Here is a 24,303-nt window from a genome sequence, read left to right on the forward strand (position 1 = left end):
CTCTCTCTCTCTCTCCCCCCCTGTGTAATAATAAAAATTCAAAAAAAAAGTCAAAGGCATACTAACTTAATAATATTGTATATGACAGTTTGAAAGTGACACGGGTCCCTGTAACCATAGTAACTCACTCACTCTGCCTCTACATGCTCCGAGAGGAGAGGCAGCGACACTGACTGTGGTCTGTCCATGTGGTCTAAGTGTCCTCTTTTTGTGCTGTCATCAGTTATAAATGTTTTTTTACTGCGTGAGACAGTGGAACAGTGACATGAGACCCTGTGGAAAGTTTCAGTTGCGCAAGTCTCATGTTCAGTACGTGAGTTGACATGCCTGTGGCTAAACGCCCCGTTATCTCCAACAACAACTTATCCAACTAACTAATTATGTGCGCTCCCAGGTACCGAAATATGGCACTGATTTATTGACGTTATTCAGTTGGTAACCTTAAAAGTACCGTTGACACAACCATATTTATTATGTAAATAACCTCACAGTGGTTGTGACTGGGCTTACTGACAGATTCTCCATTTTTAAGATCTTGTAATGGACTTTGTTTCCTATCTTCCATCAGACTCCATGAACATCCTGGAGCCAGAAGATGAGGAGCACACACAGGAGGAAGATTCTAGTGGCAGCAATGATGATGAAGACAGCCAGGATGAGGAGGAGGAGGAAGAAGAAGAAGAGGAGGAGGATCAGGTATGAATTTATGCAATGAGGTTCCATGAACAACTCTTGAATGTTTCCTGTCCTTAAGACTCATGGCTGCTACTTTTCTTCAAGGATGATGAAGAAGGAGATGAGGATGATGATGATGAAGGTTCAGAGATGGAGTTGGATGAGGACTTCCCTGACATCAATGCCGCGCCACACATCCGCTTCGAAAGGTTTGACAGGGATGATGACCTCATCATAGAGTTTGACAACATGTTCTCCAACAACGGTAAGCAGGATCATTTATTAGTAACATTTACTAAAGTCAAATCTATTATTTGTAGGAATGTCCCAGTTGCCCCCAAAAACGTATATTCAGACATCCCAAATTAGGAGTTACAAACACAAATAAACAAATTATACAGAATTTTTATTTTATTTTTCATAAACATTACTTGGGGTTGTGCCAGAGCTGTCCCCCTAATGTCTGCCTACTGTTTTCTGTTGTTTTTCCATCAGCTGACATCCCTCCCTCCCCAGGCAACATCCCCAGCTCCCACCCACTGATGGTGCGCCATGCTGACCACGGTTCCCTCACCCTAGGTGTGGCAGGAACTAGCAGCCGCCTGGCACAGGGCATGGGTCGCAGCCAGAGAACACTACGCCAATTGACTGCCAACAGCGGACACACCATCCATGTCCACTACCCTGGCAACCGCCAGCCCAACCCTCCGCTCATCTTGCAAAGGTGAAAGCATGTTTGTTTTTTGTTGTTGTTGTTGTTCTTGTGTTAAACAAATCTGTTTTGCAACCGCTGTTATACCACCATTCTTTGTTTGAGTGATGATGCTAATTGAAATATCTGTTCCCCCTGTAATCCCTTTAGATTGTTGGGCCCCAGTGCTGCAGCAGACATTTTACAGCTGTCCAGTTCTCTGCCTCTGCAATCTCGTGGTCGTGCCCGCCTTTTGGTCGGAAATGAGGATGTGCACATCATTGCTCGTTCTGATGATGAGCTGTTGGATGACTTTTTCCATGAGCAGAGCAGTACTGGGGGACAAGCTGGTGAGAATAACTATTGGCTGTCGTAAATGTAACAGTCCATTTGTTTAGTATTTGCCTGAATTCCTAACCTGTTTCTTTCTCTCCAGGCACCCTCTCCAGTATTCCCACTGCCTTAACTAGATGGACAGATGAGTGTAAAGTGCTGGATGCTGAGAGTATGCACGACTGTGTAGCAGGTAGGTTGGTCTCAGACTGGAGACGTGTATCAATGGAGATAAATTTTATCATTTTATCATGAAAAACTATTTTAAGGACTGAGTAGCTCAACATGGATAATGTAACATTCTGTGGATGACTATTGGAGCTTTCAGGAAATACATGTTTGAGTATCTATACTCAAACAATCAAAGCAAGTGATTCAGACAGACTGATCTGCTTTTTAGTGAAGTGCTTGATAGACATAGGGTCCAGCACATTTTCTTAGAAAATCCAAGCGCAGTAGCACTCGCAGTTTATAGTAAGTAGTATATAGTATAGTTTGTTGCATATTTGCTCTTTATTGGTCTACTTTGTTAGTAACCACAGTGCCACAGGGAGTAAAACACTGTCACCAATGCCCCAGGATTCATGTCTAAAGCTATTAATTGGACTGAATGACTTGTTGCAACTTTTAAGTCACAGCCACAACCAAGGGTGAATTTTGACATGTATCTGCTTTCAGTGGTGAAGGTGCCTATCCTGCAGCATCTCGAGAGTCTGCGGGATGAGGAACTGGAAGAGCGTAGGGAGAAGAGAAGAAGGCAGCTGGCTGAGGAGGAGGAGTCTAAGCAGAATGAGAGGCGGGCTTCTGGAGCAGAACAGGCCAGGGAACAGAGCCTGCAGGTTGGCAAATAATACATGTTTGGCTGTGTAGTAGAAGGTGTTTTCTAACAGAAATGTATGCCATCTTTTGGTATTTTTATTTTGCTAATGTGAACTGTTTATTTTGTCCTTAGGGTTCTGGCTTGGGGACAGTTAATGGTGCAGAGAACACTGCAGGTACTGACATTTGTTTAATTTTGTTTTTGTTTCTTAATGTTAAAATTCTTGTTAGGAATGGACACATCTCGAGGATGAACACCAAGCAGAGACAAGCAGCCAGCAGAGCGTGCTGTGGGATGAGGTAGTAGTTTGTATAGTTTTAGGATCACACCAGATCTGGGAGATAACTATACAGTCTACTGTCTTTCTTATGGCAACGCTATACCAGCTCAATTTCTTCAGCTGCTGTGAAGGAGATCCACCCATAACTTGCGAATGGCACAAATAATTATCCAACTGAGATATCTGATCTACTTTGCTGCCTTAAGCACCTAATTCCACATATTTGCATTACGTCTCTGGAGTATAATGTTGCTTCATTATGTATCTTTTATTAATTGCAATTTGTCTGCAACTGGCTCTGCTGTGGTGAGGTAGTAAGTTGTGTTGTTGTTGGGGATCAGGATTGTGCACCCCGTTGAGGAGATAACTATACAACTTACTGCCTTCCTCAGCGGAGGCCCATGGCATCTGTGTTGACAGTGATCAATAACCAATCACCATATTGCTGTTTCCGTTCCTTTTTGTGCTTGGTCTGCTTGCTTGCAAATTTGTTTGCAATTGTGTACTGTGGAAAATGTTTTCTATAATTGAAAAATATTGCGAAGGCTTATTTACTAAGTAAGCGTCTGTAAATGATGACAGAGAACAACTGCCAGTCACTTTTACAAACTATGCAGTCGTATTTCCAGAAAAAGTATTTTTCTTTTTAATCTGTTTCAGTCACTGAAGAAATTTACGTTTTTCTTTCTGGGTATTGCAGAAGGTGAGCAAGCTCAGGGTGGTACAGTGTCATGTCTGGACCCACCCAGGGTCTCAGAAGGCTTCCTCACTGCTCCTCCATCTGGAGAGGTCACTCCCACCACACCTGCTCCTCATGAACAGGCCCTAGTCTCCCTGGAGACTGCGATCAGTCAGCAGGTCCACCAGCCAATTGCTGACCTGCTACTGGCTGAATCGCATGCCAGCTCACTGGCTGCTCTGGCGGGGGCAGGCCTTCCACCCTTGTCGGCAGCTGACAGGCCAAACAGCGAAGCGGAGGCATCTCAGATGGAAATGTCCCCGGCACCCACAATCGGTGAGAGAGTCGGAGGAGGTGGTGGAGGAGGAGCGTTGGATGAAGGCAGGGAAGGTAGACTAACTTTGAAAACTCTCTTTATACAGATTGGCCAACAGTAAGGACTCACATCTGTAATGTAAATGATAATGTTGATCACGATCGTATGTGTAGTAAAAGTTTCTCAACACTGAAATAAAAAAAATGACCCAAGGAATTTTTCTACAGTGTGTTAATGACATAATGTCCTCACTGCTTTTTTTTTTTTTTTTTTCTTTCTCAGCCTCTCTAAGTCCAGACATTGTGGAGACCTCAGAGCCTGCTGTAGTGGGCGTGTCACAACTGGAAGGATCCCCCATGGATACCAGCAGCCCTGCCTCTGCCACTCAGGAAGAAGCTGCTTCCAACCCAGCCCAGACCCCCCAGCTGTCTCAGGAGCTGTCTGGCAGCAGGGAGAGTGGGCTGACTGACAGACAGACGGATGCAGAGACTGGGTGAGTAGCGTCCCTGACCAAATTAACATTCAAAAGCATGTACCCTGTATCTCTAGGCCAGATAACCATACATGTAAAAAGTTCTAGGCTGTGTAAAATGCTTACCCCCTTCTCATTCTCAGTACATGTAACTTCTGTTTCACACAAAACAAAATGGAGTTGAAAGCCAGCATTTCAGTTAAGATTCAGTTAGTGCATTAATGGTTCAGTGAAATCCCCACCACCTAGCTTTCCAAATGCACTTCCCTTCTAGTCATTTTGACACTGTGTAAATCCGCTGCGTATATGATCTTTATATTTACAGGTCCACTTCTGTCTCATCACCTGGGGAAACGATGCCAAGGAGTGACAGCGCTGACAGCCAGTCTCAGGCCATCCAGGAAGAGCCCCTTCCATCTACCAGCAATGAGGAGGAGGACCCACTAGCAGGTAAAAGGATTTGCTACCCTACATTTTATTTTTAATAATTTAATAGTTTTTTCTAATATTTTTAACAAAACATAATCTCATCCGGTTTGTGATGTTTCTTTGTCTTGGCAGGCATCAGTCTGCCAGAGGGTGTTGATCCCTCTTTCCTGGCAGCTCTTCCTGAGGACATCCGCAGAGAGGTGCTGCAAAATCAGCTTGGCATCCGACCACCCTCCCGTCCTCCTGTTGCCACCAGCCTGCCTTCCACAACTGCACCTGTGCTAGGAGGACCAGGGGTTACAGAGGTCAGCCCGGAGTTCCTGGCTGCATTGCCGCCTGCCATCCAGGAGGAGGTGAGGCTCTTATTATAATTAAAAAATTATAAAATATTAAAAAATGCTTACATTTAGACCCGCCAACTGTAGTAAAAAGAAAAAATTATTTCCAAGCAAATCATCAAAGGAATCACAGATAATCTAAACTAAGTTTTCAATTGGTTGTCTTAGGTTCTTGCCCAGCAACGGGCAGAGCAGCAGCGCAGGGAGCTAGCCCAACAGCCCCCGCAGGGAGACACCCCTCTGGATCCAGTCACCTTTATCCAGACGCTGCCCTCAGAACTCCGGCGTAGTGTCCTGGAGGACATGGAGGACAGCGTTTTGGCTGTCATGCCCCCGGACATTGCTGCTGAGGCAGCCGCGTTGCGTAGAGAGCAAGAGGCACGCCAGAGGCAACTGATGCATGAGAGGTTGTTTGGTCATAGATCATCTTCAGCCCTATCAGCCATCTTGCGCTCACCAGCCTTCACCAGTCGATTAGGGAGCAATCGGGGCGTCCAGTACACCCGACTGGCTGTGCAGAGAGGAGGCACATTTCAGATGGGCGGAGGAACAAATCACAGGTGAGAGAAGACTGTCATCTCATTGCCATTTGTGTGAATCAAAGAACTTATGCGTTATAGAAAATGTCTTAGGTGGCCTTGATCAGATCATACTGCACTTTTGACAGGTGATAATATGTTGTTATTTTGTTTCCTCAGACCATCCAGTTCCAGCGTGGACTCCTTGTTGCGTCTGCGTGGTCGATTGCTGCTGGACCACGAGGCCTTGTCCTGCCTACTGGTTTTGTTGTTTGTGGATGAACCAAAACTTAATACCAGCCGTCTGCACCGTGTGCTCAGGAACCTCTGCTACCACTCTCAGACACGGGGGTGGGTCATTCGCAGCCTGTTATCCATCCTCCAACGCAGCAGCGAGAGTGAGGTGTGTGTGGAGACCTCACGTCTGGAAGATTCTCGTGGCAAGAGGAGCATCCACGGAGGTTGTGGAGGAAAAGGCTCAGCTACCTCCTCCCTCTCCTCTTCGTCCTCCTCCTCTTCTTCATCCTCATCTTCCTCCTTAGAGCTACTGAACAGGGTGGAGTCTCGCAGCTCCAGCCAGCTTTCCTGGCTCTCTGTTTCTATGGACGCAGCCTTGGGCTGCCGGACAAACATTTTCCAGATTCAGCGAGTATCAGGTAGGAAGCATGCCGATAGGCACTCAGCCGGGGGATCTACAGGATCTGGAACACTGGGAGGAGGAGTGTCAGGCACTGCTGCAGGTGTTACATGTGCTGGAGGTGGAGGTTCCACTGTCCACATCCACCCACAAGCTGCTCCAGTGGTCTGTCGACATGTGTTGGACACACTAATCCAGCTCGCTAAGGTGAGAGTCTTTATCCACATCTGCTGCATCATATATGCCCCCTATGCAATAATGCTCATCATGTGTGTGGGGTGTGTGGCGTGTGATGTTGTGTGCAATGCCTGTGCTGTGCTGATGGCTGCCTGTGTGTTATATTTATTATTATAGTTATAATAATTAATGTCCTTTTTGTTACTGTTCCTATAGGTGTTCCCCAGCCACTTTACTCAGCAGCGCTGTAAGGATCTGTCGGCATCTTCTTCTGACCTGGATTCTCGCCTTTGTTCAGTCTCTTCTGGGGCAGGGCTTGGAGGTGGTGGATCCAGGTCAGGGTCGCAGTCTCAGAGCAACCCCAGCTCCAATGCCTCTAACACCCAGAACTCCTTGGGCGCTGCTGCCGCTACTCTCCAGTCTCTAGGAATCTCCACAGATTTTTGGGACCTGCTGGTCAAGCTGGACAACATGAATGTCAGCCGTAAGGGCAAAGCCTCTATGAAGACAGTGCCTCTCGGGGGCAGTGCGGAGGCAGAGGGGGCTCAGTTCAGCCTGGAGACCTCACCTCTAGGCCAACTGATGAACATGTTGTCCCACCCAGTCATCAGACGGAGCTCCTTGCTCACTGAAAAGCTGTTGCGCCTGCTCTCCCTCATATCCATTGCCCTGCCTGACAACAAGGCCACCGAGGTGCCTGCTGGACACCCCACCCCACAGGCTGCCAACCCCAACGTGGCAACCAGCTCAGGAGCCACACCCTCAATCACAACACAGGGCGTTGTGTCAGTGGGCTCTGCCCAGCCCACTGTGGCAATCCCAGGGTCCTCTGTGGGAGCTGTGGCAGCCCAGGGTACATCCTCAGGGACAAGTCTAGCAGCCTCTCAGACATCCTCTACAACAATCTCTATACCTACGTCCACTGGAACAACCTCTACAGGTAGTCTTAATTGATTCCAAAATATATAATCAGTTCATTTGTCTAAATAAAAGGTAACAGCAATTTAGTAGACAATAATGATGTATATTTTTTGGGGTGTTTTTCCAAAGCAGGGAAACTGAGGGGCACTACTAGCAGTACAGAGAGTGACAACAAGATGGCGTCCACTGGACTCACAGAGAAACAGCTTCAGCTCTCTGTGGAGGTATGGGAAAAAGTTGGAAAAGGTGTCACATGGTGTCATTCATGGTGTCATCGTGAAACATTGAATGTGAATTTCTATTACTGCTCATGGAAAAGTCTAACTTGGTATCAAACAAATTGTTTTGCAAGTAGTAGTCTGGATAACTTTATGATAGGTAAATAAGGCAAACAAAGGGGAAAATTCAGTCTAAAGGCATATTTTATCGGTTAGGTTTATCGCTCTCTGGTTGTATTCGTTTTTTTTCAAAAGAAAGAGAACCAGGAATTTTTCAGGTTTTTTTTTGGATCATTTAAAAACAATATATGTTGTCTAATTAATCTGGATGGAAATTGGATAATAAAAAAAATAGCATCTGCAGCCCAAACACTTGAGTAGTTAAATATTCTACTAATTAAGGGATCAGCAGCCAAACCACCAAAGCATGAAACCCTAATTCTCTCTCAAATTTCTGTTACTGGAAGTATTGTCCGAGCTGTTCTCACCAAAAATAAGAGAACCTTGTTTTAGCTGCATTGAACAGTGAAAAAACTCTTAGAAAAATAGTGTCGGGACATGAAATATAATCCAAGTAATTTATAATTTATAGTTTTTCTGTGAAATCTACATTTCATTACTTCACACAAAAAAAGACACACCACAATACATCTTTTCCCTGATCTACTTTTTCTAATTATCTTTTCCTCTTCCTTACAAGGTGTTGACATCTCACTCATGTTCAGAGGAGGGTCTGGAAGATGCAGCTAACATCCTGCTGCAGTTATCTAGAGGAGACGGCTCCACAAGAGACACTGTGCTCAGACTGTTGCTCAGTGGAGCTAGACACCTCGGATACACTCTTTGCAAACAGATCGGTCAGTGCTGGGCAACTACACAGTTGCCTGTTCTCATGCTCTCATTTAAGCAAATACAGTTTTCTCATTGCACACATGTTTAAACATTTTATCCCTCTCAGGCACATTACTGGCCGAACTTAGAGAATACAACTTGGAGCAGCAGAGACGGGCACATGCTGATTCTCATTCTCCTGATGCCCCTCCTGAGGATTCCTCCATCTCCGCCAGGCTCAAGGGCAAGATGACCAGCAGGTTAGCTAGTGATGACTCTGGACCACCCAGTTACATTAGGTTGTTAGTACACATGCAGGAGAGAGAGGGTGGTTCTGTTAAATCTAAACTCTAGTTAAATTAGCCCAAGACACTTGACAGTCTGTAATTATAGTATCTTTCACTTGTAGGTCAATGTCCTTTACCTTGTTTGCATTTGTTGGTTGGGGCACAGGTTTGACGGGTCGGAAAGTGTCGTCATTGTGGCTGCCCAGAAGAGGACTCTCGGAGGACGTGAACTACAGCTTCCCTGTATGAGCTCTCTAACTTCCAAGACATCAACGCAGAAGTTTTTCTTACGAGTGCTGCAGGTCATTATCCAGCTCCGTGAGGACACACGGCGTGCCAACAAGAAAGCCAAACAGACAGGGCGGTTAGGTAAGATGATGTTACATAAACATAATATTCTTTGTGTATGCATAAAATATCCTGATGTTGTATCGAGTGATGAAACCTCTCTTCTCCCTCTTTCACCGGCCAGGCTCCACCAGTTTGGGCTCAGCCAGTAGCATCCAGGCTGCGGTGCGTCAGCTAGAGGCTGAGGCTGACGCTATCATCCAGATGGTGAGAGAGGGTCAGCGGGCACGCCGGCTCCAACAGGCTCCCCCACCCACCGCCTCTTCTGCCTCTGCCGCCGCCGCCGTCGCCGTTGCTGCTGGATCCTCAGTGGCTGCCCCCCATGCCCCCACTGGTGCTGCTCCCCCTGCTGGCACGGCTGCTGCTGCCACGGTTAGCATGGGCTGCATTGACAGCAGGCAGACTTCTACTCACACACTGCACACACTTACTGTAGGAGACCATTTGTAAGCTGAAAAAAATCAAATTGATTGAGTAGTATGACCATCACAGTATAATTATTTCACAGTTACTGTGGTGGTCATCAAGATAAATACTGGAGAAACTGCTGTGCGCTACAACATGCTTCATGAGTAATTTGGCTTTGCCTGTACTGGCTTTGCATTTTGGAAAAGCACAAGCTAACCAGTTACTTGCAATGCATATCTGTCTTATTTGGGAAAAATAAACTACAGTTAACCTCTTTCATGGTATTGCATTGTGTCTGCAAACAACATAATACAGTGTGCAGTCACCATACAGCCTGCTACCTCAAGTGGTTTATGCTTAGTGACAACTGCTGCCATGATGAACATTGACAGATGTGCCAGTGATTCACTACATTCTCTATCAGTGTCTTTGCATTGACATGTTTTACTGTTGAAATGGTCCAAATGTGTGTGCTGCCTGCTCCAACCTTTTTGATCTGTTCAACTGATTTTGTCTGTTTGCTGGCTGACATGGCTTCATGCTTTTAGCCCTCCCTCCTTCCCTACTCCGTTCCAGTTCCCCTCCTGTCACAGTGGATCATGGGAATGTCATTATGCATGGCGATATCAGTCAAGATGTTTGCTATGAAATTTTTTTTATCATTAATCAAGTGTTTTTGTCCGTGTTGTTCATCCTCTCTCTGTCTCTGATCCTCCCTGATTTCTTTTCTGTAGTCTGAAGTGCAGTCAATGTCAGAAGCCCAGGCAGCCCAAAGAGATGACTCTCCAATGGATGTTGACCAGCCATCTCCTCTCGAGCAGGACCCTGCACCTCTGGGTATGACTCCCTTAAAACATCTGCTGGTTCACTGTGTTTTTATTTTGTTTTGTCAGTAAATTCTCTGTTATAATGCCTTTTTTATTTTATTTTTTATTTGATTAATTTAGTCCTCCAGTTGCACAATTAATATAAACTGATCCATTAGAAATGACACATAATTAATTGGTTAAATGACAAGGGACAGGAGCCCTCAAGAACCTCACAATACATATTTGATTTGCTTTAATATTAGACTGTTTGTGGCTGGTGTTACACGTTTTAATGTGTTTGATCTCACTTTTAATATAGATAGCTGAATATGGGCTTGTTCATAGTTGATGACAGTATAACGTAATGGTTCAGACTAAATTGGAACTTTATGTTTTAGATGAAGAAGGAAACGGCCAGTCAGAGAGTGAAGAGAGACTTCCAGACCTCCCACTGCTCAGCGAGCAGCTGTTGTTGGATGAACTGTGGGACATGCTCGGGGAGTGCCTGAAAGAGCTGGAGGAGTCCCATGACCAGCATGCCGTACTGGGTAAGTGGAATATTTCATAAGGAATGTATTTCTTTATGTTGTATGTGATTTATATTGTATTTCTCTGTTGATGAATGGATAATTATTTTTTGTTTGTTTGTTTCCCCAGTTCTCCAGCCTGCTGTGGAAGCTTTCTTCCTAGTGCATGCCACAGAGCGAGAGAGCAAACCACCTGTGAGGGACACTCGGGAGAGCCAGCTTTCTCACATCAAAGATGAGCCTCCACCGCTGTCGCCAGCACCCCTTACACCTGCCACACCTTCATCCCTAGACCCGTTCTTTTCCAGGGAGCCATCCTCCATGCACATCTCTTCAAACCTGCCACCAGACACCCAGAAGTTCCTCCGCTTTGCTGGTGAGCCTGAACGATTTACCTAAGGAGAATGGCAACGCTTTGTTCTGATATGTAGTACATTGTCTAATGGGACTTATTCTTCTTTTTAGAAACTCACCGCACAGTGCTTAACCAGATCCTGCGCCAGTCCACCACTCACTTGGCTGATGGGCCTTTTGCAGTACTGGTTGACTACATACGCATCCTGGACTTTGACGTTAAGAGGAAGTAAGGAGATTTATCTTACACTTTAGTCTTACACTTTTTAATACCCAGTTATTGGCTTTTTAACTCGCTGACATGCTCGTCTTTCTGGCCATCTCTGCAGGTACTTCCGCCAGGAGTTAGAGCGACTGGATGAAGGCTTAAGAAAGGAGGACATGGCTGTGCATGTGAGGAGGGATCACGTGTTTGAGGACTCGTACAGGGAGCTGCATCGCAAAAGCCCAGAGGACATGAAGAATAGGCTGTAAGGCTGCATTTCCTTTCTATCCACTTGCGTGTCCTCTTAATTCAGAACCACCCAATCTGAGTCGTACTCTGCTCCCTTCCTATTACAGGTACATTGTTTTTGAAGGGGAGGAGGGCCAGGATGCTGGTGGCCTGCTGAGGGAGTGGTACATGATCATCTCCCGGGAGATGTTCAACCCCATGTATGCTCTGTTCCGCACTTCGCCAGGCGACCGTGTCACCTATACCATCAACCCTTCATCCCACTGCAACCCTAACCACCTCAGCTACTTCAAGTTTGTGGGTCGTGTGGTGGCCAAGGCAGTCTATGATAACCGGTTATTGGAGTGCTACTTCACCCGCAGCTTCTACAAGCACATCCTGGGCAAGAGTGTCAGGTATTTGAGCTACTGGCAGTTAGAGCCAAGTACCCTAACTGTTAGACATGTTCCCACTACAGTATATATCCTAACAAACCATTCCCTGCTGACTGCTACACTAAACGTTGTGGTAACCAGAGAGTTAGTGTGCTATATATTGCAGTCTTTTTCTTGAGTGTGTTTATAATATGGATGTATTTCTGTGATACTACCAGGTACACAGACATGGAGAGCGAGGACTACCCGTTCTTCCAGGGCTTGGTGTACTTGTTGGAGAATGATGTGTCCACGCTGGGTTATGAGCTGACATTCAGCACAGAGGTTTGTGTCTGTTCTCTAAATGTTTCAATTAGCTTCAAGTGGAAAATTGATTCTCATGCTGTATTCGCTCCTTAACTGTTGAAATTGAAAATGGGCCTCAAGGGTTTGAATCCCAAATGCTTGGAATTGTTCTCATTAAAATAAGTGCTGCAAAAGTGTAATTTGGAATCTGATGGCCTTAAAAAGCTGATAATGGATCCCATCTGCGACTCACTGTAAAATATTAAGCTGAAACGCAAGACAAGCAACACTGAAAGTCTTCATGTGCTCTTGCCTGTGTAGGTCCAGGAGTTTGGGGTGTGTGAAGTGAGAGACCTCAAGCCAAATGGAGCCAATATCCTGGTAACAGAGGAAAACAAAAAAGAGTATGTGCACCTGGTATGCCAGATGAAGATGACAGGTGAGATTGTGGTTATTTCATTAATTATTTAATTTCTCATTAACAGTAGCGTTTTAATAATGCTCAGCATTACTGGTAAAAACAACTAGTCCATTTAAATTTCTTAAGTTATGTCTCTTAATCAACAGATATAACTTGAAATGTTTGGGCTGCATGTAGTATGAAAAATGACTCCATAAAGCTCCAGGTGGCAGCACTGTTTTTGAACTAATCAATATGCTGCAGGGAGCGAAAGGTGTTTCTTTCTGGAAGATGGCTGATTTATCATAAGCAGCAACATCCAGCTGCTGCTCAAATACATTATTCATTAAAGCTTTGACTTCTCAGCTGCTTAATTGAAGGGGAAAAAAAGCCACCAAATTAATTGATAGAATAATATTGGCTGCTTGCCAAGAAAATAATATTCTCAGTACTCTAGAAAGATCCCAGAGTGAATACCCTTATTTGTTTTCTAGGTGCGATCCGCAAACAGCTAGCAGCCTTCCTTGAGGGATTCTACGAGATCATCCCCAAGAGGCTGATCTCCATCTTCACCGAGCAGGAGCTGGAGCTGCTCATCTCTGGCCTGCCCACTATTGACATCGATGACCTAAAGGCCAACACTGAATATCACAAATACCAGTCCAGCTCCATCCAGGTGAATAATAATCATAAAACATTGTTATTTATGTGTCTTCCCACTTATACATCTGTTTTTCAGGTTTCTTCGCCTCAGTCAAATGTGCATATCTTGCATGTTCTAGTCTTAACTATCTTACCCTTGGACAGAAAAACAACTAAATTAAAATTATAATGGAACACATTTCTAACTGAACTGCTTTGATCATGTGTTTTTTTGTTTTTTTTACTTTAGATCCAATGGTTCTGGAGGGCCTTGCGGTCCTTTGACCAGGCAGACCGGGCCAAGTTCCTACAGTTTGTCACCGGCACTTCCAAGGTTCCCCTCCAGGGTTTTGCTGCTCTGGAGGGCATGAACGGCATCCAGAAGTTCCAGATCCACCGTGACGATCGCTCCACTGACCGCCTGCCATCTGCTCATACCTGGTAAACATACAAGTCTACAAGCAATAAATAATTATATAACAATATAACAATCCTGGAAGGAGCAAAATTGTGAAGATTTATCTTTAATTTAATGTTCTTTCTCTTTTTTCCACCTTTTTAGCTTTAACCAGCTGGACCTCCCAGCTTATGAGAGCTATGAGAAGCTGAGACATATGCTGCTGTTGGCCATTCAGGAATGCTCAGAGGGATTCGGACTGGCCTAAACTATGAGACTCTTAACACACACAGACATGCATACAAACACTTGATTTAGATTTGCCTACTCCTGACACATTCACACTGATAACTTTGAACGCACGCACACACCCCATCATAGACATTACTGGATTACTTGTTGAATGGCCTAGACTTACTGGTTTCTATTCCATATAAAGCAGATAAAACCAGCAAGTTGGACTGATTGACATTGCGTACAACACAGAGAGCCTCATGTTGACACAATTGTGTCTCCCTTCCCAATTTAATGGCAAATGCAAGAGTGGATTCAGAGGATAAAACATGGACTAATATAAGAGACGTTTTCATCATTTAGTTTGATTTCTCTGTACAAAAGGTTTGGGAGTTTATTATGTTTAATCTTTTTTGTTCTCTGGCTGTGTAAAAAGAAAAAAGAGAATGTTGTTTGAACAGGATGGTTATAAAACCTTTGGGGAAAAAATGTTGGTGGTTTCTTGTTGCAAATTTGTGACCTCACAAGCCTTGACGATGGGGGACATTTTTATTGGGGGTATATGAACAACTTGAGAAGTTTTGGAGATATAAACAAAAATGCACTTTTCAAAGTTTTGTGGCATTTTTAAGGAAGGATGGTACAAAAAAAATGAAGAGAAAACCTGAAGGAGATAAAAAAAAAACCTTAACCATAAATTCTAGAGTATTTTTGGCTATTAAATCGCTGACCCAGCCTTGAGCCTTTGAATCAGAGTGGAATAACTACATGAATAAATGCATAAAATTGCGTCCATTGTCTCTTTTAACAGTGTTTAACCATTACTTGCAGTCAATTCATCTCATCAAAAATACAATGTGTTAATTCTGTATGTAATTGCACCAGAAGCCTAGTTGGACAATTCTCAATAGAAAATAATTTATATTAGCAGTATTGTGATTGACAGTTTATCAATTGAGTCTCCAATGATTCTGTGAAATGAAATCAATCCAACAGTTGACATTTACACTGATCCCAGCGATGAATCAGAAAAAAAACTGCCCCACATGACAACATCAAGTACAGTAACGTGTAATGACTGATGCCGTCCTGGAGCACATTTCTCATGCACTGCCCACAGCCTTTAGTTTAAAACAATCAGTTGGGAGCATAACGTGAGCTTCTTGCAGCAGTGCTGTCATTTCCCATGCTGACACTGGCCCTGTATGCCCTCCAGTCTCAAATGATTGTCTGTACCCTTGATTCTGTCACATAGCCCACAGTATCCTCTCCTTACTGCCTTTCATTACTGACTAACTGAAGATAACACGGAGAGCACTGACTTGAATTTCTTAGCATAGTGTGGGCCACAAGCTAAGGGTAGTGTTACAGATTTCATCTGCTTGTATTCATGCAGCCTATCGTGGATGGAAATGGACCCTCTGTGCCTGCTTGGCTCAGTGGCATGGCTTAACAAAAGTAAAGTCTACAATGAAAAATGTATATTAATTCCCTTGGTTTTGACCAGATGAAGACTGAAAATGGAGCTGTGGTTTTCCTGTTTCCAGATTTCAAAGGACCAAGAGCTCATGGATTGGGTTGCATCAGCTATTCATAAATCCATCACTAGTTTGTGTGTAAAATCCTAACTAGTGATTTACTCAATGGAGTGGTGGCACCATTAAAATTTTAAAAAACAAAATGTCTTGTCTAGTAAGGACTTCACTAATGTGTGAACTGGTTGCTAGGAAACGTCTGTATCCCTGTCCAATCAAAAGCAATCAACTAAAATGGTAACATGGTAACCGTGTAACTGCCAACAAGTTGTTATAGGGAGACAACAACTCTACCACACTTGACGTTAATTGCCAATACTTTGTAAATGTAGGTATGTTTTTGTTTTATTTATATATATATATATATATATACATTCATGGATAAATGTTTTTTCAGAGTTTGTTGTATTCATGCAGTTTAGAATAAGAGGTATTAAATATTCGCTTATGCAAACCTGACTCTAGCTAGGTTAGCTTACTAGCTAGTCATTTAGACTGACATTTTGTAATTTGAGGTATATTGTGTTATTTTTGTGAAATGTATTTTTAAAGTTTACATCATTAAACATTATTTTGATGAAGTGTCAGGTCACATATAGATTATTTGTCATTTTACTCTGAAGGGGACATATTAGCAAGCTAATGTTAGCTCTGTCAGTTGGTTCAGTTAGTTAGCTAAAGCTTAAAAATATATAAATATAATATTTATAAAGCTTAAAGAAAAAGTGGGTATGATTATTTAGTTAGTAACAACTCCTCTCTAATGCTACGTACAAATTAGTTTCTGTGGTATTTTAATTTAGTAACTTAATTAAATAAATCTCTAAATTTTAAAATGTTCACTAGTCTAGTTGTTAATAACATTATAACATTATAGTTATCTATTGCAGCTGGCTCGTGGACATTTAGTCCTCAAAGGAGACCAGGATAGAAATAATTTCTTCTTAAAAGACTAGACCAAAGTCTTTAAGGTCTACATGTACAAAAAACAAACAATTAAAGCAAGTTAATGTTCTTCTTGGATATAGACTTCAATCCAGAGTTTACTGGGAACCACTCCATGTTAGCAGGTGAATGGAAAACTGTCCACACACTAACACTCCTTGTTCCCATCAAGAAAACTCATTATTGTCACCAGGGATTTTATAGGTATTTACTTTCTTTCTGTAGCCACAATACCCAGTTAAAGAATACTTCTGTTGGTTCTGCGTCTCGGGGTTTCTTCACACGTCTGCTAAAGCCCATGCATCCATCTTCTTTTACCTGCTCTTGCGTGCAGAATTTGTTCCACTTGAGGACCCACTACAACACTGGAAATCGAACTCCCACTACCACAAACCACTGCTGCCAGTGTTCCTTCGCTGCTTCTCTGACCCTCCCCCACCCCAGCTGAAAACCTACACACTGGTTGCAGAACAGGGAGCGTCCATGTCTGATTTGGTGTGTGCTGAGGCATGGTAAATGAAATTACAGAGTTGTCATGCAGGGATTTTAGACCCCACAGTAAGCCCTGGTTTTACAGTACTTTGGCCAGCCAGGTTTCTTTTTGCCCCAACCCCCCCACGGGTTCTCCTTTCATGTGTGAAGCACAGATGCAATTTTCTGTTTGCCACGCCTGATTGACATATTCTGTAAGCATCTGTTGCTGTGTGGAGGCTTTGCAATTAAAGGAGAGAAAAAAATTAATTCATGCAGGGAATATGCCTGGAAAAGGATTTCACAATACATTTCCTCACAAATGGGGTAACTTGTCTGCTGCTCGGGGGGTTAGGATTTTAGGGAAATTGTGTCGCAACTTTGGCTGAATATGTTTCCTGTAAATGTCAGTAAGAGATGGAGATATCGGGGCTGCTGCCAAATGAGCTGTTGCAATGCACTGTGCCGGCCCCTCCACTGGGTGGGGATCACTGCATCGAACAGGATGTTGTCTATCACGCATTCTCCATGTCAGTGCATTTTGGTTTCCAGCGAAGTCACTTTATGATGTTTTCCATTTCATGCTCCGGGAACAATTTTGGGGTGACTGTTGACACAACAATTGAAATGATTTGTGTTTGGAGTCACTGACTTGGCTTTAGTCTGCATGTGAGGAACAGTGTGACGAATTCAGAATTTGTCTCACTATGGTACCTTTTTTTTTCCATTTCATACTACAATATGAAAAATAAATGACCAGTGAATTACTTAAAAGGCAACTAAAGCGCTAATTTCTGAAAAAAACAACAACATATTGGTAGTAAACCAAGTGTACCAATAATACAGATCCCTCCTTATTGTTGATAGTGGAGCGGAGGAGGAAATGAAGGCCGGTGGAGTTCATTAATAATGACTACTTTGTGTCTGAGCCAAAAAGCTCTCAGCCTAATACATTTTACTGCTGCTGTCCACAATGTGTCTGGAATAAATCACAATATTACAGCTCTCACAGAGTAAAATGATAAAAGGCTTCTTTAGCACAGAGCCCAAATGGGCATGCGGACAAAAATCAGTTCATTAGAGTAATTGGTTTAATGTTTCTAATTAGCTAGAGAGATGTTTATACTGGAGAAAATGGATGATGGTGCTTAACCCTTTTTTTTTGCAGAATTCATCATCCACTTCTACACCTTCCACTTCTTGATCCTCCAGAGCACTAGAGGCATAAAGGTGAGGCTTGATGAGTGTTCATCAGTTAACACGGGCTTCATTTGCAGCAGGAATCAGTTAGCGGTGTTGCTATTTACAGGGTGTGAGCGCCGCACAGTCAGCTTGTCATTGTTTTTCCACATTAATTCAGTGTGGTTTATTCATGATGGATGTTCCAAATATAAAGTATCCCAGTGGAAACTTGCTAATCAGACTCATGATGTTGTTGTGTTACTTTTTCACATTTCTCTCTCTTCCTTGAATTTATTGCAGCGAATGTTGTAAACCATGTGCTCCAAATGTATAGATACAGGAGACGCTTGACATATCGAGGTGGACAGGAGCAGCCCTCCGTTTTGACAGCAGTGTGACGGGTTATGGGGGGTGTTATATGCTGTTGTGAATCTGTCGGGTTTGTCATCACCTCCTGATTAGGCTGCTGTCTCTGCCCTGCCTGTGAGGACAAGGGCCGCGGAGGAGAGCAGCAGAAATGACTGCTTATTCTCAACATCTCTTCTGCGTGTGTGTGTGTTTTGTCCACAGGGAGAGTGAGAGAGTCAGCTGTGGGAAAAAGTTGGGCTCAGGTGGGTGCACGTAGGCTGGCCTTTTGGTCACAGACACATGCGCCGAGACCGCAGAGACCAGACCTAAACCAGGAGTGACAGTCTGTCTACTGTAAAGGTCACAGTCTTTATTACCTCTGAGCTTCCATGTATCTCTGGTCGCTATCTATTTACCACATTGCATCTCCAACCCCTTCCTCTTCAAGCTTCTCCCTCACCTCCCCTCAGTGGCACAGCAGTGGGCACCTTGTGGCATTTTACAGGAGACAAGCCACGGCATGAAACTCCGCCCTGTCATATTACAGATCATGTAATGCGGTCAACTACTGAAGGTTATCGTTTGAGGAAGTAATATTGTTGAGCCACTGAGAGGGATTTAATAAAGCAGCAGGCAATAACTGCAGTTTGGATCTAATGGCACCATCTCCAAATAAACAGCTTATTTATCTGCATGAGAATCTCAATCTCCCCTTGGTGACATTTTCATGGCTACCCCATTACGCTGCACTAAAAAATGCAAATCATGGGATGATGTAATTCCTACATGGTGCATTGTAATACAAGATAAAGGACAGTAAAGGGTCATTTCTATTTTTGGAAGAGGAAAAACCTTGGAAGTCAAAGGCAGTAAACTAGAAAACATCACAGTCGTTCCTTTGTTTAACAATCTAGACACACCGTTTGCGCAGTAACAAATTCTATGCAAAACCTTGATTTGAATATCAATGATGAAAATTTGAGTATACATAAGCTGCAAATTGCCATTTCCCCTCCGACTGACTGCCCTCCTTTTGATTCTCCGGCAACAACGACTTATCTTTCATGGTGCTCTAACCTTTGGCGAACCACTGCACATTTGTCTGAGGCTGACTCATAGCTATTTACATGCAGTTAACACACCTAATGAGATGTGTTCTGGTGAGTGAAGTGCTGGTCATATCTGGCAGCCGGTCCCCTCTAAGCATGGCAGGAAACTAAATCAGAGTCATTTCACTTCAATTAGCGAGTGATTAACGCCGGGTCAGAGACGGCTGGCTGACCTTCTGGCCACCTAATGACTTTAACCGGATCAATGGATCTCCAAACACCAGCCACATCAGCAACCCAGGAAGTGTGCAGTCAGTGGAGGAGAGTTGTTGCATCTACCCCTGACTGGCCACTTCTCACTCTTGTTCTATCTTTGGCTCTGTTGTCTGTCACTTCTCTCTTTCTCTGTAAAAATTGTCACATCAACGTTCTTTTTTTTTCCTCCTCTTCCCCCCCGTGTACTGTTGGCTCGCTGCTATCTTTTTTTTATATCTTTTTCTGTCACTCTCTGTGGCTCCAAGCACCTCCTCAACACTCTCCACACGTTCTCACTTTCCTCTACTTTATTTTAACCCTGTGTTGTATGGCTACAACAAATTTTTTTTTTATTATTGGAATTTTCTATTTCATTATTTTATCTAGTGCCCATTACAATTTACTTTATTCACAGAAAGACATTTTGACTTATAGGGAAAGTACATTACTATTATTACTAATGAATTATGGCACAATACTAGGATGCTGAAACTCCAGCAGCTAAATGGAAACCAACCATTAATTTTTTTTTTTTTTTAAAGGTATTTTTTGGGGCTTTTATTGCCCTTATGATAGTAACAGTTGAAGATAGACAGAGAAAAGGGGGACAGAGAGAGAAGGGGATGACACGTCAGGTCTAAAGGGCCACAGGTCAGGAATTCGAACCCTGGGGCGCTGCACAATGTGCTCACCTCTTACAATGGGTCGCAGCTCTTACCACTGAGCTAACCGGGCGCCACCAACAATTAATTTAATTATTTTACACCTGCCTTTTTCAAAAATGTAGTAATGTCTCTAGATAGCACAGCATAGTCCAAAACCCAAAGATATTAAATTTACAATAGGCCTTTTTGACAGAATACATCAGGAAATCAGAAAATCTTCACATTTGAGAAGCAGGAACCTGTAAACTTTTGGCTAATCTTAATAAATGACAATTAAGCCCAAAATAGTTTTGAGTTTTAAATTTCAGTCAGTCGACTAATCTATTAATTGACTCGTTGTTTCTGCACTATTCCAGACCAACCCTCATGTTAAAGTGGCTATGACTAACCTTGTTGTTGAGTGTCGATGGAAGCAGAAGCCATTCATTCAGCTGTTAACTGCTTTCCCCCTAAAGGCACTAGGGCTTCACAAGCACATCCACTGGCCTTACATACAATGTTAGACCACTTATTTAACAACAGAGTCTTCTGGTGTGGAACATTTGGTGTGGTTGCTGCAAATATAATTTTGCTGCCAGGGAAAATCTATGCACCTGGCTTAGATGCACACTTTATTTTTACAACACTGAGGAGAAGGTAGGCCTATAGTACTTTAATGTGAACACTTTTACTTGCCAGAATGCTAGGCAGTTTTATATGCAGGTTATGTGCTTTGTTGAATAATGCAGAAGCAGACAATAAAAGTGGATTAGATGTTAAAAGAATACTGTGACAGTAGTTTGAATTGAAATCTGATAAATATCTGTCCCTTCCTTAAACTTTTTGTTGTACTTACAACCTCCAAACAGCAGAATAAAGCTGCTCTTTGACCAGTCAAAAGCTCTGAAGTCAAACAGGAGTTCTAGTTGTAGCAGGTGAAGATGATACAAGTCATATAAATGGTTGAAAATCATTTTCTGACAGAAAATTGAATTGTTAGCTAAACATTTAACTTTTCCTGGAACTGTTTATGCCCCCCCTGTGTTTCCCAATCGTTATTGGCCAAGACTGTAATATTGAGTAATCACTGATTATCATAGGAATTTAGATATTTGTTTTTCATTCAGGCATCTGCTTCCACTTTACTGTTACAACACACACGGCACAGATTTTCCCCCTTTTGTCTCCTACACATTTTTTAAGATTAAAAATCAAGATTAAACATTTTATTATTGTGCAGCCAGTTGGTATTCCTCCACTACTGCAGCTGTTGCATCAGTGTCTATTTTAGTGTTGGCCTGCTGTGGGTCTTCTTCCTCTTTGGACATCTTTCTTTTAGAACCAGCATTACATTTTTCAGCAGTTTGAGCTACAGTAGCTCGTCTTTCGGATCCCACACAGACCAGCCTTCACTCCCCACGTGCATCAGTGAGCCTTGGCCACCCGTGACCCTGTCTCCGGTTCAGCACTTTTCCTTCCTTGGAGCCCTTTTGATAGGTGCTGACCACTGCAGACCAGGAACACCCCACAAGACTGCAATTTTAGAGATTGCTCTGAACCCATCGTCTAGTCTGATCACAATGTGGCCCTTGTCAAAGTCCCTCAAATCCCCATGTTGCCCATTTTTGCACTTCTAACACATCAACTTTGAGGACAAAATGTTTATTTGAAGCCTCATATATATCAGAATGTTCTGTCTGATCGGTGTATGTATATGTTCATGTATTCACACCTCCCTCTATGACACTGTGTCCTCCTATCCCTGTCTGCTTTACTCTGGTGCATTCTCCACAATACTTCTTCCCCCCTCTCTCTGCACCTCCACACCCTATACTGCAACCATTTACTATATTGCCTCCATCCCCTCGCTTTTTAAGCTGATGGAATTGTCTCTCTCTGTATTTTGCTGACTGCATCTGTTTCTCCTGCCACTCCGGGCTTTAAGTTGTTCATTCATAGCCTTTCTTCCTCTCTCTCCCTTTCTCGCTCCACACTCCCGTCTTACTCCTCATATATCATTCCATCTCTCCCGCCAGTCTGCCAGCTGACTCACTTACAGTCAAGTCGGGAGGAAGGAAAATGAGCAGAGAGCTTTTGCAAGGGCAAGTAAGAAGTCTCTCACACATGAGTGGTTTTGAGTGAAGGCCGGCCAGTGACAGCTGAGGTAAATGTCTTCACACAGATAAGTTTATACTACAGAGGTCAGGGAGGTGGACGAAACTCTGAGGAGGTAAAACAATCAGACATAATGTTTATTGATCGGCCTGAGTGAGACTAACTATAAGCTGAATGCTAAACTTCCTCCCTCAGCCGCTTGGAACTGCCTTCTAAATATTACAGTGTTTGTTTTTTTGTTTTGATAGCTCGGTCTGAACAAAGGCTGGGGAAATTAAATGACACGAGTTCCGAGAATCACATTAACTGTTAAATCTTAATAAATTCCTGTTAAGAAAGTAAAATCCAGTTTTCACATGGCCAAATTACCTTTATGTTGTCATAATTAGTTATGTTATTTATTGTGTCACACACGTACAAGTGCAGCGGATGTGGACACCAAAAAGACCACAATGTTGTGGTAGTGAAACGATTGTCGGATATGAACATATCTTCTCACATAACACTGCAGACAGAGTACTTTTTCTTCTGTCTCTACAAATAAAAACTGCCACAGAAAAGGTTCCCTTCCTAAAACACAGCTCAAGTCAATCATTTTTCCAGAAGTAATTTTACAAAAAGGATTGTCATATAACATTAAAATGAAAGGGAAACACTTTTTCTGTTTCTGTCTTTTGTTTAACATCTAGTTCTGCCCCTAGTGATGAAGTATGTAAGATCTCAGTTTCTAGATCAACAAGTTCCCCTACCTTTAGTAAAATAAAAAATTACCACAACCTTTCTCTTCCAAAAAGTCACAAATATTGAGCTAATTACTTTAATGAAAAAAAACAACTGTATGTGATTCCAGATTCATTTAGCATAGTCATGTCCATCCCATGTTCTTCTCCAATGGCCCATCCAGTCTTTCTCTCCTCTCCTGGCATCCATCCAGCCACAGTTTTGACCCTGAACTCTCAGCCTTTCTTCAGCCATCCAACCTCTCCTGAGGATAATGGCAGAGGTTCTCGCCTATCTAAACTGGCCTCATCAATCATTATTCCCATGTTGTCTGCTCCTGTAGCAGCTTTTGTCTGCATTCCTGGCATATCCTCGGGCACCAATGGCAGATGGGCAGGCTGGCACCCTCAGGTTGGAGAGGCACAAAGAAAAACTACAGCAGCTCAGTGGGAATGGGGGTTTCTGACTGGACATGGTGCTGCCCCAATTACCTGAATGTTCTGTACTGTACTTTATTTTTAGGAACAAGTGTGAAATGATGTGTATTTATCACCCCAACCTTTGTCTTCCTTTCGCTTCTCTTATTTCAGAAATAGATCAAAAGTCATCAGTGTGTTTTTTGTCTGGATGGTTCAGCGTTGCCCAAACAGAGTGAGTATTATATAATTGAACTAAAGTCTATTAATCTCTAGTACACACACTGAAAAACTATATTGTCCAAAAGTGCACTACAATGACTTTAATTTAAAACAAACAATTGGACATATTCTACAGTCTATACTACAGGCAACTCTGTGTATAGCGACTCTGTGAGGCTATAGGCTAACAGCATCATGTGAACAATAACAATGATAACATGCTGATATTTAGCAAGTATAATATTCACCATGTTAACCATTTAGTTTATGGTGTTATAGTGCTAACAAAATATTAATTAGCACTTAACACAAAGTACAGTTGAGTTACCAAAGTATTGGACAAACTGAATGAATGTTTGTACCAAATTTGATGGCAATCCATCCAATAGTTGTCGAGACATGTCATTCAAAATCACAAATGTCAACTTGCGCTATAGGAAAAGCAGGAATCACCATCATTTCAATGCTTTATATGAATGTTATTTTTAAGATATATTTGTTGGGGGCTGCAACAAGGACTCAGCCTCTGTACATGGGGTGCCAGCTC

General features: G+C 42.9%; 1 protein-coding gene across 14 annotated transcripts in view; it reads left to right on the plus strand.

Annotated features, from left to right (window-relative positions):
* The window catches only part of huwe1 (HECT, UBA and WWE domain containing E3 ubiquitin protein ligase 1), a 38,225-nt gene extending 23,581 nt beyond the window's left edge, over positions 1–14,644 (plus strand). For 6 of the 14 annotated variants that reach the window (XM_035656891.1, XM_035656893.1, XM_035656898.1 and 3 more), the window contains 30 exons: positions 569–696; positions 781–940; positions 1,171–1,399; positions 1,538–1,716; positions 1,803–1,892; positions 2,378–2,538; positions 2,652–2,694; positions 3,500–3,868; positions 4,077–4,287; positions 4,592–4,716; positions 4,828–5,048; positions 5,202–5,593; positions 5,732–6,395; positions 6,582–7,305; positions 7,416–7,510; positions 8,205–8,361; positions 8,463–8,595; positions 8,777–8,991; positions 9,095–9,342; positions 10,113–10,215; positions 10,586–10,735; positions 10,845–11,090; positions 11,180–11,297; positions 11,398–11,538; positions 11,630–11,917; positions 12,115–12,220; positions 12,503–12,620; positions 13,076–13,257; positions 13,474–13,664; positions 13,786–14,644. In XM_035656891.1, the coding sequence (XP_035512784.1) occupies positions 569–696; positions 781–940; positions 1,171–1,399; positions 1,538–1,716; positions 1,803–1,892; positions 2,378–2,538; positions 2,652–2,694; positions 3,500–3,868; positions 4,077–4,287; positions 4,592–4,716; positions 4,828–5,048; positions 5,202–5,593; positions 5,732–6,395; positions 6,582–7,305; positions 7,416–7,510; positions 8,205–8,361; positions 8,463–8,595; positions 8,777–8,991; positions 9,095–9,342; positions 10,113–10,215; positions 10,586–10,735; positions 10,845–11,090; positions 11,180–11,297; positions 11,398–11,538; positions 11,630–11,917; positions 12,115–12,220; positions 12,503–12,620; positions 13,076–13,257; positions 13,474–13,664; positions 13,786–13,888 (6,290 nt within the window). In that variant the 3' untranslated portion in view covers positions 13,889–14,644. The remainder of the gene's footprint in view (positions 1–568; positions 697–780; positions 941–1,170; positions 1,400–1,537; positions 1,717–1,802; positions 1,893–2,377; positions 2,539–2,651; positions 2,695–3,499; positions 3,869–4,076; positions 4,288–4,591; positions 4,717–4,827; positions 5,049–5,201; positions 5,594–5,731; positions 6,396–6,581; positions 7,306–7,415; positions 7,511–8,204; positions 8,362–8,462; positions 8,596–8,776; positions 8,992–9,094; positions 9,343–10,112; positions 10,216–10,585; positions 10,736–10,844; positions 11,091–11,179; positions 11,298–11,397; positions 11,539–11,629; positions 11,918–12,114; positions 12,221–12,502; positions 12,621–13,075; positions 13,258–13,473; positions 13,665–13,785) is intronic. The other 8 variants (XM_035656896.1, XM_035656904.1, XM_035656897.1 and 5 more) reach the window with 6 other exon arrangements.
* Positions 14,645–24,303: the final 9,659 nt, after the last annotated feature.

This window comes from Morone saxatilis, unplaced genomic scaffold (genome assembly GCF_004916995.1).
Source record: "Morone saxatilis isolate NCDOM2014 unplaced genomic scaffold, NCSU_SB_2.0 Contig15, whole genome shotgun sequence".
Classification (NCBI taxonomy): domain Eukaryota; kingdom Metazoa; phylum Chordata; class Actinopteri; family Moronidae; genus Morone; species Morone saxatilis.